Source organism: Hypomesus nipponensis, chromosome 17 (assembly GCF_054491055.1).
Source record: "Hypomesus nipponensis isolate SF chromosome 17, ASM5449105v1, whole genome shotgun sequence".
NCBI lineage: Eukaryota > Metazoa > Chordata > Actinopteri > Osmeriformes > Osmeridae > Hypomesus > Hypomesus nipponensis.
The window spans coordinates 15,209,441-15,225,839 of NC_140377.1; the positions used below are offsets into that span (position 1 = coordinate 15,209,441).

Here is a 16,399-nt window from a genome sequence, read left to right on the forward strand (position 1 = left end):
GACCGGTTTTATACATGTGAATATTTCTGTGCGTAGGTACTTTGAGTTTTGGCCGTACGCCATCTTCTGGTGTGAAAGCTGCGCTATCATTTATACATGAGGCCCCAGGTCTATAAGAGTCCCAATCTTTTGACCTGCGTTGGCTGTTACCTCCATCAGCATCAGAATGACTGGTAGCTCAGAAAGTCCATGCTTTTCCAGCAAGTGAGTTAGCATCCGTCGATCTGCTTGTTCGCATGTTCCCGTTGGTGAAGGCCTTTTTGCACCTCACTGCCATCTCAGGAGATAATTCAGCCATAAACCCCTCCCGCTCAGCGGTTAGATAATCCCTGCTCGCACTGCTCCTCTGGTAACCATCACTTTTCCTGGTGAAACAGAAGAGGAAGTGATGATCAGCAGAGCCTCCCCTTCTGCACTCCTTGTTCATGCAGAGGTATGCATCTCTGCAGTCTCCGGGCTCTGAATGCCAGACAAGGCACCTTTTACATGCGCCAAGCTTCTTAAATGTGGCCATCTTCTCAGGGACTCCGAAAGACTTAAACTTCTTACAGAAGAAGAGATGATTTTGATGCCTTTCTTCACCACACAACCCACACGTACCCCCAAGGTCCTTCTTTGTGGCCTTGGTGGAGGCAAACTTTTGCTCTGGCCTTTTTGCAGGGTAACTGGACATTTTATTCGGTACTTTGAGTTGCTCCAGCCTCTCCAGAATGCCTTCCTGCTTCTTCAGAAAGGTGAGCAGTTTGTCAAAATGGTTGTCCGTACTCACATCGTTGGCGGCCTCAAGCATATAGGTGAGCCAGTCCCTTTTCACGAAATCCGGAAGCTTACTTTCTATTGTCTTTATGACGAGTGGATTCTTGATTGCACCAGTGTTGGCCAACTCTGTAAGGTCTGCGAGAGCCTTTTCGACCGCCTGGATCAAATCTATGACCTTCCTTGGCTCATTCCCTCTGACAGGTGGTACTTTGTCCAGGTCTTCCAGGATCTCAATGGCTATGAAAGTCTTATTTCCATATCTGTTCTCGAGTATTCTGAAAATTCCCTCTGCAGAGGGGTACGTTGTCAGTGTTAGACCTTTTACAATCTCGCTCTCAATGCTGTCCAGGAGTTGGATCTTTTTTACCTCCCTTGATCCAGTAGGTTCACCTTGTTTCTGCAAACTCTCCCAGTCCTTCCTCCATCTGTGGAATTCCTTCCTGTTACCATTAAACGTGGGGAGTGAGGTGGGTCTCATCCTCACAAGGGGAGTAAATGGTCCAGAAGTCAGAGGTGCCCCATTCCTCCTGGTTTCTGCAGTCTCCTCTGCTCGTCGTGCAGTGACAAATTCAGCCCTTCTCAGTTCAAGGTTACCTTGCATTGTCTTTGTGTTTCGAATCCTGGCATTGAGCTCCCTTCTCCCCTCTTCTGGCATCCAGCGCTCCCAAGCCAGCATTGTGTCTATGACCCCTTTAAGCCTTTTATCCAGAACAGTCATGTGGACATCATAGCCTTCAACATTGATACTCAAGACAGGTAAGTCACTCGCAACTTGTCCAATGTCCTCAGCCTCCTCAATTGCTTCATCAACTTCCTCCCTGCCATACCTTGACCACAAGTGATCCCGTACAACCTCTCTTGCAAGTTTGAGCTTCTCCTCAGCCTCTCTGGCTGTTTTTTCACCCTCTTCTTGCTGTTTGAGAGTGTCCATCCTCCTCTTCCTTTGTTGATTCTGACAGCAGTCCTGCCAAATAATCATCATTGGCATCACATAGGCCTTTGAAACATTCAGACAGCTTGTTGAATTCGTCCTTTAAGTCACCTTGGACCATTGTCTCTGCGTTTTCCATGAGGATGTTGTACTGTCGTGTGAAGAGGCTCCTTGCGGTTGTTCGCCCCTTTTTGAGTTGTTTAATGGTCTTTCCCTCAGCCATTTGTTGATCTCACGCCCACGCACTTGGATTCCTGAGAGCCGTTTATCTTCCTTTGTCCTGTTATTTGTGGAGCACGTTTGGTTTTCAACTGTCAAGTTCTTTCTCAGTAATGCTGGTCCACTTGGCAAGACCCAGATAGACCCAGAGAGACGCGAGGCACAACTCGGCTTTAGTACTTTTTATTGTAAGTTTACACCAGCACGATAACAGGTTGAAAACCTTAAAGAAAGTAACAGATTCTCAGTCCTCACAATAACAATTAGACCACAATCGGTCACCAACAGAAATACAGGTATGCAACTAACACATGGTTCCAAGCTACTCAACAGTGGCGTCTCAGTGGTCTTCCGCTGAATTGTTTGAGCATGGGCGCTTATAATGCCCAATCATGCCCAATCAATGCAGAGGAAGTCACAATCTACCTAGTGCGCCCTCTGGTGTACAGCCTGTTCGAAGAAGTAGCCCCAACCTATTCATACGGAGCAAGTGGCATACAAAGAAGCGTAATGTTGCTGTTGGAGATGTAGTTTGGGTGGCTGACCAAAACGCACTAAAGAACCAGTACAGACTCGGCAGGGTGGTGCAAGTCCACCAGGACAAGGCAGGAGTTGTCAGAGATGCCAATGTGAGGGTTTACCCAAGTTACCTGGTGGACACAAATAAACCAGCTAAACAAGTAACCAAAAGCAAGATCCCTGCCACCATCCTCCACCGAGATGTCAGACGGCTTGTTGTCCTCCTGCCCATCGACCAGCAGTCACCACAGGATACCGATGTGACCTCCTTGGGTTTTCACCAGGAGGTCAAGTGGGAGGTGTTTTGTCGGAAAGAGCCAACCCTACCCTCTTGCCTCACATGTCTTATTTTTCAGTTTCTCGTAGTATTTTCTACTTCAAAAAGCCTGTACACCACAGGGCGCACTAGGTAGATTGTGACTTCCTCTGCATTGATTGGGCATGATTGGGCATTATAAACAGGTGCAAGCGCCCATGCTCAAACAATGCAGCGGAAGACCACTGAGACGCCACTGGTGAGTAGCTTGGAACCATGTGTTAGTTGCATTAGTGATGGGCAAATCGAGGCTTTTCGAAACATCGAGACAATTGAAACATTTGAGTCGGGGCCTTTGAAACGCTTGAAACCTTTACTCAACAGCGACATCTGCTGGCAGCTACGAGTATGGCATAACCAACGGGTTTATAGCTAATTCCACCTTGAATTTGTAATGAGCTGTGTGGTTGAGTGGAAGTATTGCCGTTCTGCAACGCAGACAGTGTGGTATCGAACGCCAGAGAGATCTATCTCATTCAAAGATATTATTGGCCCAAAGAATGGTTTTCGAACGGTTCAAGACGGTAAACTAAAAATAGACATTGTCATATATATATTTATACATCTTTTGCATTGTTTTCAAACCAAAAGGAAGGCCAAAAATTTATCTTGTTAGTGGAGTATGGATTTCGGGTTGATGTGTGTCATGAAGTAGTGCAATAAGACTTGTGAGGGAGAAGGTACATTTACAGGTTTTTATTGAGAAACAGGATCTTATCAACATTGCCTGGGCTCAGGCGATTACGTTTTTTATCAACCACCTGGCCAGCCTTCGAGAAAATGCGCTCACATGGCACCGAGGTTGCAGGGATGGCCAGATGGACCATCGCCAGTTTGTAAAGGTGAGGGAAGACCCCTGCATTTCTGCCCCAGTAAACCAAGGGGTCTTCCACTCTGTCCAGGTAGGCATCTGCCAGGTACCGCTGTACCTCAATTGTAGCACTGGCAGTGGTGCTCTGGACTCTCCTGGTGTCACTCACTCGGTCATCAAGGAGTGACCACAGGTTGATGTGGTGGACGCTCCCCTTTCAAGGAAATAAATCATTAGGAATAAATCATTTCTAAGGAATGTTAAAGATACAAGTACATATCCAAGAATAACACCTCTGATGTTGTCGGTCCAGCTTGTCTCTGATGACTGGTGCCAGGCGTGGAAGTAGGTGGAGGTGGTGTGGGAGCTGGTGGAGGTGGTGTGGGAGCTGGTGTGGGAGCTGGAGCTGTTGCCTTGATGAGTTTTGCACACTCTGCTGTGACGTATCTAAGTGCATCCTTTGCTTTATCCGGGTTGCCAAATGCAATTGTTTTGAATCTTGGATCTAAAATGGTTGCAGCCTGTAGACAATGAACCGTCTCTGGACATTGCCTGGCCCTTAAACATCGCAGTAGCTTGTTGCCCAAATCTGCTGCTGTGGGGTCGCTTGTTACAGTCAGCTTCAATGCAATGCTGTGCTGTATCATCCTCACCATTGGAATAACCTGGAATAGAAGACAGATATTTAAATGTTAATTGTTACACATGTGTTGTATTGTAAGTGCTGTTGGACTGATAGATACTAAACTGACCTTGGAGGCTGACACATTGCTCTCAGCTGACAATTCCACAGTTGCGTGGTTGAAGGGGGCAAGGATGGAAAGTGACTGGCAGATGGTGTCATTTTCTGCACTTGACATTGCTGTCACGTCTGTCCTCAGACTAGAGAGAGCAGCTCCTACTGGCTCCCTCTGGTCGTGCAGACGCTCGAACATGGAGAAGGTGCTGTTCCATCGTGTCTCCACTTCCTGGATCAGCTTCAGTTGTGGCCTTCCCATCTGTCTCTGGACATCTGCCAACCTGTCCTTGACTGTACAACTACTTCTAAATAATGTCACAATCCTCCTTGCTTTTGAGCGGATCGCTGCCAGATCAGCAGTATCATCAAGGCCCTTCTTCACCACTAAGTTTAGTGTATGGGCAAAACATGAAACATGACTGATTTTCATCAGTGAAGCACAGAGAACCATGTTTGCTGCATTGTCGGTAACAAGACACCTGACTCTGCCTTGTAGACCCCAGTCTGCTATGAGCAAATCCTTTGCGTCCTTAATATGCTCTGATGTGTGTGTTCCAGTGAACTTGGCAACACCCAGCAGTCTTGAACATAACTTATCTTCTTTGGTGAAGTGGCATGTAACACCCAGGTATGAATCCATGTTATTGGAGGTCCACATGTCAGACGTCAGGCTGACACAAACTGCTGCATCCCTCAACTCAGCCTTCACCTTCTCCTTGGCTGTGTGATATTTATCACAAACCATGATCTTTAAAGCTCTTCTTGTCGGAAGAGTGTAGTCTGGATCCAGCTTCCCCACAAATGCTCTGAAGCCCTCATCCTCCACCACAGAAAACGGCTGTAGGTCCTTCACCACCATCTCTACCAGTGCATCATCCAGTGCTTGTTTCCTTGCTGTCAAGACAACAAATCGTTTGAATATGTATTATAATTTTCATTTTCATTAATTGTATTGTAACTTTCATACATATACTGTATAACTTATGTAGCCTACAACCTCTGACCATTACATGATATTGTGAAAGCAATCATACCGTGTGGTAGGACTGCAGGCCTCCCAGCAGCTACAGCAGCATCTGCAACAGCATCCTCTGCATTGGGTGCAGATGGGTTTGCTAGCGCTGGGTGCTTAGCTCGCAGATGCCTTAACATTGAAGATGTATTGTTACAGTACGACAAATTCATAGGGCATTGCAAACACTGCACCTTGTTAGGGGAGACCAGATCAAAGTGCTCCCACACATGGGACCTTTGTCTCTTGTTGGCCCTATTCTCCATTTCTCAAGCTAACACTAGGCCTACTACAAACTATCTAAACTATTTATCTGAACTATCTATCAAAATATCTATCAACTAATACTGAATATAAACACACTATGGAAACACACAATGAACTAACTAAGGCAGCACTAAACTATGAATAACTACACTGAAGCTAATACTGATAATATCTCTACATATATATATATATATTTTGTTTTTTATACACACAACAGCACACAAACAGACAAATGAACAAACAGGATTTCGCTAATGGCACACAAGTAACTAACTTTCTCTAACGTTCTCTGTCTCGAACTCTCTCTGTCTCTCTCAAACTGTCTCAAACTGTCACAAACTGTCTCAAACTGTCTCAATCTCTATCTCTCTCAAACTCAAACTCTCTCAATCTCTATCTCTCTCAAACTCTCACAAATCTCTCAACCAAGGTCTCACGCATTCAGAACCTTTGGCTTTGCCGCCTCATTTTATACCCCAACACGTCAGAGTCTTTTGGCAAGTGCGACACAGGTTTCGTTCAAGATCACGTCACAAAACGTTTCGAAACATTTTGCCACGTGACCGGAAGTGTTTAAAAACCTGTCTCGGAACGTTGTTCCGATGCAGTGAGTGTTGAAAGTGTCGGGACAGTATCGACACCGTAGTACCGAGCAGCCCATCACTAAGTTGCATACTTGTATTTCTGTTGGTGACCGATTGTGGTCTAATTGTTATTGTGAGCACTGAGAATCTGTTTCTTTCTTTAAGGTTTTCAACCTGTTATCGTGCTGGTGTAAACTTACAATAAAAAACACTAAAGCTGAGTTGTGCCTCGCGTCTTTTTGGGTCTTGCCAAGTGGACCAGCATTACTGAGAAAGAACTTGACAGTAACATGAAGGCAAAACTGATTCAACCATTAAAACCATATATCCTCTGAAAGCTTATACCCTCAGGATGTTATCTAATGAGACAAGAGACACGTCCTTCTCTCCATGTTAGTATGCTGCCCATGCATAATAAATTCGGTATTGGTAAATGGAGTATATGGCTGATACTTTTTTGGGCTGTGCCATTTAGGGAAACGGATTCAACCACCTAACCCATGTATTTTCTGAAAGCTTACATCCTAAGGATGTGATCTGTGGAAAAGACTACAGGTTTCAACACACATTTGACCATTTCTGAACTGTCAAGTCATGCTTTAGGGTGATGCACATTTTTTATGTAGCCTACATAATTATTAGGCTTCTAAACCTATACCAATTGTGAATTTGATACGCTGATAACATGATTTACGACTCAGAATTCTTCATATGAACAATCTACATTAAGCTTATGTCAATTATCAGAGACAGCTCTGTTGCTGAGGTGAGTGCTGAAAGGTGACAGGTAGTTGAAGATGTCCCATTGCTTATTGGGAAGTTTAGTTTTCAAAATATTTAAATGTCCAGCCCCTCAATATATGTATAACAAATATGGTAGTAATAGTTGTGGTAAATGCACCAGAATGCGGGAAATTGCATCTACATCTTTAAAAAAATTACGGCAAAATGTGTCCCCCCCCACTTTCAAAATGCTGCTGACGCCCATGGGAAAGACTACGTTTAATTATAAATAGACTAAGTAAGCAAACAGTGCTTAATCTGCAGTGACTGACGTCAATGCAGCAAACCACGAGAAGCTGAAATGTCCGACTTCACAGAGCCATTTACAACCCCTCCCCGACTGCAAGCGGCCACTCTCGCCGGTCGTTTCATGCAGCCGCAATCCATGTCGAACGCACCTAATGTCATGATGCTAATGCTTCAGTGAAATAGTAAACTAGTGTACTTCCTTAAAAATATTAGCTTATATTGTATAATACACATTACAATTGTGTGTCATATCACAAAGTAAAATGAGCAAATAGTTCACCCAGGCCTCTTTGCTTGTGGCGTTTCTGCAGCTGCTTTGCAGTAAAGCAGTAAGCCTAGCCATCTTCCAGAAGTTAACGAGCTGCTAAACTAAAAAAAAAACTTTAAGAGTTTTTGTGACGTTGGTGATGTTAGTGGCGTCAGTGACTGTGGCTAGCAAGTTAGCCACCGTTAGCTTCACTTTTGCCACAAAAACTTAATTTCTACTTAAACCATGCTACGGAACGTAAATCCCAATACAAGCAACTCAATTGCTACCAAGACGAAACTTTGACACCTAGGTTGTCTATGTAGTCCAAATATTAACAAAGTTTTAGGGGCGCAAAAATAAATAATATTAATAATAATAATATATATGTGAGATAACAATGGTTGTGCCCTTGCTGAAGGCAAGTAAGAATTAGTAAGAATTGCCTTTTTACTCGTCATTGCTTGTGGCGAGTGAAAATGACTACTTGATAGTTCAATTTAAAATGTTACTAGTAACAATACAACTTTTACTAGTAAGAATTGGAATAGATACTAGTAACTAATGTATAAGTACTAGTATCTAATTATTAGATACTAGTAAAACTGAAATAGATACTAGTAACTATTGGAATAGATACTAGTTGGAAACAAATAGTTGATATCTGTAAGGCAGAGCCCCATTGTTTCAGGCAGTGATCAGTGCGCTGTGATGATTTGCATGTTAAACAAACTATATTTTAGATATGTAGTACATTGTAAGAGATAATAAATAATAACCAACATTTTTTATTTTATTGGCATTCGGTAACAACAGGACTGGTGACACAAGGCTTATTATTAGTAGCCTAATAGCAAATTTGATAGTGGCTGAATGTGTAATGTCCAGCAACTACATTGAGTCCGATCGGGAAAATGTTTGTACGTTTGTTTGTCTAGTTGTCAATGTCCCTTCTTACATATGTATTTCTTTCAGATTATCTCTTAAAACAGTGAGGTAAAACATCACCCAAAATAAATGGTCAGATGAAAAACATTGTGACATTTTTGAAGAAGAAAAAAAGTTTCAAATTTTGGTTAGTTGATTTTCACAAGTGTTTAGACGTGTCTTGGTGGATCAAAGAAAATCTTAGTCGGGGACAGCCCTACAAATAATACAATACAACCAAGCTTGTGCCTCAATAACTCCAGAGGTGATTTGAGGTGGATTAAATGCATGTCTTAATGGAGATTTGTTGTTATCCTCACTGATACCAAAAAAGTGAGAGGATCTCAGCCATTTTTGGGTTCACCTTTTTCACTGAATTTCATCAGTAAATTTAGACTATGGATTGAAATAGGATAGTATATGGACAAAGGATTGAATATAGGATATGATATCCCTCAGAAGTTATTTGTGTGTGTGTGTGTGAGTGTGTTTAGAAGAAGTATAAGAGCAACTGTATGCGTGTGTGCATCTCTCTCGTGTGTGTGTGTGAAAGTATGACTTGTACTCTGATGATGAGTTTTGGTCAACAATCCCAGAATTACGTGATGTTCTAAAGTATATTTATAAAGTCAAGAGCAGTGTTTGGCAAATCTGGGCTAGTTGCAGTTGCTGTCAATAGTTAGTTTCTGCATGATTTTCTGGCTCTTCACAAAGATATGTAAAGCATTAAATGTTTGCAATTGTAGATTTACATACTGTAGCACCCTGGCAGTGGCGGATCCAAGGGGTGGCAGCTGCCACCCCAATAAAAAATACTGCCATCCCAATTTTCCCATGGAAAAATATGATTTATACATTACAGAACATTTCAATAAATAATATTAATGTTACTGTTCAATTTAAACTACAATGTTGTAGCCTAATCATTTACCATAGGGAGTAGGCAAGCCAACAACATCCTTCTGCCACCCCATTGCCACCCCGAATGAAAATCTCTAGATCTGCCCCTGCACCCTGGCCTACCAAGCCACACAAAATAGATTAGGACAGGGTTGAACTGAAAGTTAAGATTGAGACATCGAGTGGAATGTATGGATTTTTTTCACCAGATGATATTTCCATAGTGTAGGCTGCAGGAGTGGGATAGGAATTTTTAAATGCCTGGTTATCTCAGAATCCAGTAGTAATGTAACCTCTGCTCTGGCACACCTGCCTCTGCATGTTGTCTCCAAGTTGTGACTATTATTAAAATAACTTCTGTTTTATAAACTTAATATTGTAATGTTAAAAGAACCAATAGGTTTGAGTAAAACCTGTGGATTTGCTTATATTTGACGTACTAACAGTCCTTCACAATAATTTGTGTTGTGTTGGTTCATGTTGTTTTAATTTGTAACTTGTATAACTGCATGCTCTTATGGGTCTTCCCTTTTGGCACTTGTTTAGCTTTTTCACAATGTATGCTTCATGTTTTGGCTACTTGCAATGTTTGGGACAATCTCATTGTTATGATCAGTGACCTATGCTCTTTTGTAAAGCTCTCTCTTGGAAGTCGCTTTGGATAAAAGTGTCTGCTAAATGAATAAATGTAAATGTATTCCAAACAAGTGAAAGTGGAACTTCTCCATTTTAAACATCTATGTATCTCTATGCCAGAAACTTTGTCAATGTGCCATGCTTATTATTGTCTTTGCGAAACAGGGAGTTGTCCAGGACACTGCTTGTTTGGCGGAAAACATGCAAACACATGCGCAAAGACTCACACACACACAGCCATAGGTTTGGCAACAAGAAACTTGTCAAACTCTCCTGCCCTCCTCAGAGGATCTGTGTCAGAAAGGGAGAGACAGCAAAAAGACAGAAAGAAAATGAGTGGGATAAGAGAGACAGAAAAAGGGTGTGTGTGTGAAAGTGAAGGTAGGGGAGCAGCAAGATGGAGGTAGAGAGTGAAATATTGGGTTGTACTATAGCTAGTTAAAAACCAGGAAGTTCATGGCCCATGGGCCAGGAAATGCATCATCTTCTGACACACAGCCTGTCACGCCCACACACACACGCCTGTCTGCTTACTGACATCCTGAATACTTCTATATCAGTTGAACGCCAGTGAATGCAGTCCTCTGACTTCTCCAGTCTCAACTAGAGGTAAAAAAAATTAATAGGGCTGTCCACACTAACTCATTTGGTAGATAACCTAACAAACTTTTTTTGCGTTATTATTGTTGTATCCCAACATTGGCAGTATTGATTGTATCACTATTTGATGTTGTGTTATAGTATATATACTTCTAGGTCAACCTTTGCTGGACACATCATTGTTTTTTTTAGCAAATAACACATTACTGTGTAGAATGGTAGATTGATCGGAAGGTTGTGCGTTTGTGTGTGTGTTTGTGTGTGCATGTGTGGTAGTCCAGTGGAAGTCAGTGGAAAAAGCATGAATGTAGGTGAGTGAAAGGAGCAAAAGGCTCTCTTTATCCCTCCAACAATGACATGCATCTCCATAGAGACTCAGTGGGCTGCTGCTGGATACTTAAACCCTCTCCATCACTCTCTGTTTCTCCCTCCCTCTCTTTCTCACTCTTCCTTACTCCCCCCTGTCTCTCACTTCCACCCTTCCTCTCTTTCTCTGTTCCTATCTCTTGCTCCCTCTTTCATTCCCTCTCCTACTCCCACCTTCTCTCTTTCTTTCTTTCTTTCTTTCTTTCTGTTTTTCTGTTTTTCTATTTCTCCCTCCCTGTTTTCCCTCACTCTTGCCATCTCTTATTTAATTTTGTACCCCTTGTAGCCTGATTATTATGATACCATCTCACTGAATCAATGAAAAAAGACACATTCAAGTAAAGGAGAACTGGAGAACATGCCTGCACACTTAATCAAACTTCCCATTTAACATATTCAATATGTTCTTAAAGATATGTTACAGAAGATTTTATCTATCAGGGGGGAAAAAATCTCATCAATAGACTAATCTCATCAAAACAAGACATGGGTTTGTAAAGTTGAGTTCGAATATTTGTAAATTAGTTAGACATTTTAACTTTATGATCTATTTTCCGACGTTGGAGGCAGAATGATTCAAATTGTACAGGAAGATGTGTGCCATGGGGGAGTCCATTTACATTTTGGTTTTCTGTTAGGTATGTGGTTATTTAATAACAAATTCAACACAAAAATCTCAGGCAGGGCTCAGTTGGTCTATATCATAATACCCAAGTACTCGGTGGATGACATATACACACACATTGGGATGATCTTAACAGGAGTATTGATTCTGCTCAGTCGAAAGCTTGAACGAGACATAGAGAGAAAAAGAGCTCAAACTCTGTCTTTTTTTTTTCTCTTTTTTTTTGTACGTTAAGACTGCCACTTCATTATGTGAGCTGAATTAATGGTGCAAGCTTTTGTTTTCTTTCCCTTTCTTCCTGTAGGAATAGAGAGAGGGAGGAAAGGAGAGCAAGGTGCGGAGAGAAAATAAGTGTAAATGAGAGAGGGAGAAGGAGCACATGAGTGAGACTCAGGGAGATGATATGAGAGATACAGTGATAGAGAAAAAGAGTTAGATGAGAAAGAGAGATGGGGGAAGAAAATGAGTTGATGCATTTAGTTGCTTCCCTTTTCAAAGAGCGTTTTTTCCAATTTATTGATTATATAGGTCAATTACTTGCATTCGGATACAGTCAGTTGGATATCCCTCCATCTTGAGTTAGGAGCACTGACGGCACATCCACTCGTGTGTAAATGAGTCTTGGGAGGGGTTAGATAAAGAGCAATGGGGGGAGGAGGAGGTGAAGCCTTCTCTTGGGATTAGTGGAAGCTCTTTGGTCAATCTGCATCTAAATGGCCTGTGAGCTGCTTTTAGCTGTTGCACAGGGAGGGACAAATACAGAGAGAGAGAGGCAGTCAGAGAAAGAGATGGAAAGCAACTGAGTGCAAGAGGAAGAGAAGAGGGGAAGGACAGACACATCAGCTCCACCACCTTTCTGGCATTGAGGAAAACAGACGAGAGGATGAACTGTTAAGAGAGAAAGAATAACTTTTCTATCGCCTTTGGGACAGGCCTGCAATAAGGCCAACTGTGCAACTGTGAACCAGTATGTTGACAAAGGTTTTGTGAATGAAAGAAGGTAAGAATGTTGCTTTTTTCATACCCACCCCTATGTGTCTTTATGAGCAGCATTCAATCCACTTCTCAAAACAATGAAGCCAGCAGTGTTGTGCGGTTACACATGAGCTGCAACTTTAAAGAATGAATAGCTAAGAAAGGCAAAAGTATTTATAATGAAACTAAGATTGTAGCTTCCAGTGCCTCCTATTGGACAAAACAAGCAGGATTTTGTAAAACTGTCTGAATTTCAAGATGTGTGAAATATTGTGGGCTATCTTCTCTTTTTAATGCTAAGTACAATTTTAGCAAAAGATTGTTTAGACTTGTGTAAAACATTGACCGTTTCAAGTGAAAACAAAACATAACCAATAAACAAAGCATACTGGCAGGTCATATATCAATTCAATTTAATGTCTATAAAATGAAGCTGTCAACTGTCACAGTTGCACAGTTGACACACTGCAGAAATGTTACTAAATGATAGGTACAATGTCAAGAGACCAGTTCAATCCACTTCCTCTTTTCACCACAGTATTTCTGCTGAAGCAGAACACAGGTCAGTAACTCTTTTCCTGTATGTGTCAGAAGAGTTTCATGTTGATGCAACCGACCTAGCAATCCTCGTCGAACCCCATATATGTTCAAAAGGTCACACCCAGCTGACATTGCCAGGTAGACCTCAGTGGTCGTGTACGATTAGTGATCAATACACAAGGAGTGCATGCATAGTTCTATCCATTGTGTTGTAATTTATTTTACTCCAATAGTTGAGTATGAGCCATTGTTTCTTTTCAGATTTGTTTATAGTTTGGTTAGCTTCATCTACACCTAAAGGCTCCGTCACACCATAACGTTCTGGTTAACGTTCTCTGAAAGTTCAAATTGTTGTACACATCTGGCGTGTGACTAACATGTGACTATAACGCATGACTAGCGTGGGATTGACGCATGAGGAGTGTGTAACATCGACCAAGTAAGACACCCCTGAAAACTATTAGCGTGTGATGACGTGTCACTGGGTCGCAGCGACGTGGGATGAAACCATGAAAACGTTTGCTTTTGCGACGAAAGCAAACGATGAATAACAACCAAGTAACTCTAGGGTAACGACCGGTTAACGATAGCCAAACACATGCAACGTTATTCAAACAGTCCACAAACGTTTTTCAGCTTTCAAAATTAATCGTTGAAGAACGCGGGTTCCATGAAAACTTTTGTGCATGTTCTAAACTTTTTTTTGGACCAGCATTCTCCGACGATTACCGACGATTACCAGCGTCCACACAGCGCTCTTCTGGCGCTATAAGAGCACTATACCAGCGACCATGGACAATTACCAATGTTTCCTCTAACGTCATAGATTGTTGACCAGAACGTTATGGTGTGACGGGGCCTTAAAGGAGCTTCTAAAGAGCTTCTAAAAAGAGACATTATAAAACTAAAAAGATTGTTATACTTATCGAATGATTTGGCTATTGACCCCCCCCCCCCCTTCACACACACCCACAAACACACACTCAGACCATCCAATCAGTGAGGTCATTCATACCTCCATATAGATCACATGTAATAACTTTCCTTCAATTGGGGAATGACTGGAGTTTCAGGTGGGTTATTTGTTAAACTGAACCAAAATACTCCCAAATTAATGTATGAAGATTTTGTACTTTTTTTGCAACACTTGGGGCTTGTGTATTTGAAATCCTTGGCAGCTGTATTATCCAAAAATAAATATGTATCTGAAATGTACCTGGTAAATGCAACATGCATGGCCGTCAGAGAAATATTGCAGCGCGAGTAGGAAGTACTGTTCTTTTTTTTCTTTTTTTCATTTAGAATAACCTAGCTTAGACATGCTTTTCTGAACAAATTGCTTTCTCTGACAGTTCTGCATGTGTCCATGTATTGGTAAATTAATCAATTAAACTTGGTTCTTGTTTTAGTTCTAGTAATTGCTTTCTTTGTCACTATTAACTGAATATTCAGTATATAATTAAGTAATACTGTATTGGACTCACATTGGTGCCTGACAAGAACAAAATCCCTCTGTCTGTTGAATTGCACCATTGCATTCACTGGATAACACTGTCTTGTGTTTGTGTGCATACTGTACATGCGCTTGTCATGGAGTTTTACCAGTACCGTATTTTCCGGACTATACGTCGCTCCATAGTATAAGTTGCATCAGTCAAAAAATGCGTCATGAAGAGGAAAAAAACATATATAAGTTGCATTGGACAATAAATTGCATTTATTTCAACATTTATTTCACAACATCCAAGACCAAAAACAGACATTTAATCTGGAAAGGCAAGTTATTCAACTACACAATAGCACAACAAGCTGAATAGGTGTTTGGTATGTTACCGTACCACATTAACAGTTATTCAGCTACACAGTAGTATAAAGAACATACCTGGGAGGCTGATTTATCATAACAAGCTAGCGAGTCCAACAAGCAAGTTAGTGTGTTTGTCTACACTGTATGTGATTAGAAGGATTGTGGGATGTGAGTATTCATTGTCAGAGTAATGACCCCAGAATGTTTTGCTGGATGCAAAATTGATTTTTGCAGTTATGTCAAGAGTGCCTAATAACAGCTTTTAATCAGTTTAATATGAAAATGTTCCAGACAATTCTCTATAATGCATGCTTTAAAACGATCTTGCTCCCATTAGTGGTCTAGGTACAACCCCAATTCCAAAAAAGTTGGGACGTTGTGTAAACGAAAATAAAAAGCAGAACACAATGATTTGCATATCTAACAAACCCATATGTTTAAACTGATGAAATGTACCATTTTAAGGAAGAAATAAGGCAATTTTAAATTTTATGGCAGCAACATGTCTCAAAAAAGTTGGGACAAGGCCATGTTTACCACTCTGTAGCATCCCCTTATAGGAGGTTTAATATTGGCCGAAGAACCAAAACTAATTTCCCTATGTTTGAAGGAAGAGGGGAAACTGAAGTGTATTAACATTAAATTGTCAATACCAATGACAATTAAAATTATTTGTCCTAAAACTCAAAAGAAGAAATAGGTGAACACTAACAGTCCTCCCTCTTGATAGATGAGGTACACAAACATAACATCTAGCATAGATTAAAATGGCAATAACATCAAAACAATGTTCTTGGGTCTAAAATAAACTAAACACAAATAATTAGGGCTGACCCCGAAAAATATCATATTTTCTTTGGTCGACCAAGACTCGACACTAAACACTTGTGAAAATTGACTAATCGAAATTTCAAACGTTTTTTTTTTCTTCTATAAATGTCACAATGTATTTCATCAAACCATTTATATTGTGTGATGTTTTATGTCACTGTTTTAAGAGATAATCTGAAAGAAATACATACGTAAGAATGGAGACAACTAGTCAAACATAAATGTACAAACATTTTCCCGATCTAACTCAATGTGGTTGCTGGACATTACAGATTCAGCCGCTATCAAATTTGCTATTAGGCTACTAAAAATAAGCCTTGTGTCAACAGTCCTGTTGTTACTGAATGCCGATATAATAAATGCCTGTTTGTAAGAGATAATAAATAATAACCAATGTACTACATATTTCAAATATTGTTTGTTTAACATGCAAATCATCAGAGCGCACTGATCACTGCCTGAAAGTGCAGCATGCAAATTTACGTAGAAGACGAGTGGGGAACGGTGCAACAGAGAAAGATTTTGTTGTTGGAGAAGATAATGTCATTCGATTTGGATGTGATATCTTTAAACTAGAAATTGTAAACTTCAGTTTAGGGAATAAACCTGCAATCTTGCTTCATGTCTTTGATTATACACATGTATATACAGAATTAGCTATTTGACTAGTAACAGTAAAGCAGCAAGCAGCAATGAGGTGGCCAAGCAGTCAAATGACCCAGAAAACATTTTAAACATCCTCAGAAGAGGGTAACG

General features: G+C 41.0%; 2 protein-coding genes across 2 annotated transcripts in view; one reads left to right on the plus strand and one right to left on the minus strand.

Moving 5' to 3' along the window:
- Positions 1–3,430: 3,430 nt before the first annotated feature.
- On the minus strand, positions 3,431–5,153 carry LOC146253673 (zinc finger BED domain-containing protein 4-like). The gene is made up of 3 exons (XM_084676914.1): positions 4,308–5,153; positions 4,209–4,220; positions 3,431–3,769 (listed from the first exon to the last, which is right to left on the minus strand). Exons 1-3 carry the CDS (start codon positions 5,151–5,153, stop codon positions 3,431–3,433), a joined length of 1,197 nt encoding a protein of 398 aa, XP_084533040.1.
- A 7,013-nt stretch (positions 5,154–12,166) lies between these two features.
- Positions 12,167–16,399, plus strand: part of septin12 (septin 12) — a 152,837-nt gene continuing 148,604 nt past the window's right edge. The window contains exon 1 of the mRNA XM_084678313.1: positions 12,167–12,490. Coding sequence (XP_084534439.1) covers positions 12,481–12,490 — 10 coding nt within the window. The 5' untranslated portion in view covers positions 12,167–12,480. The remainder of the gene's footprint in view (positions 12,491–16,399) is intronic.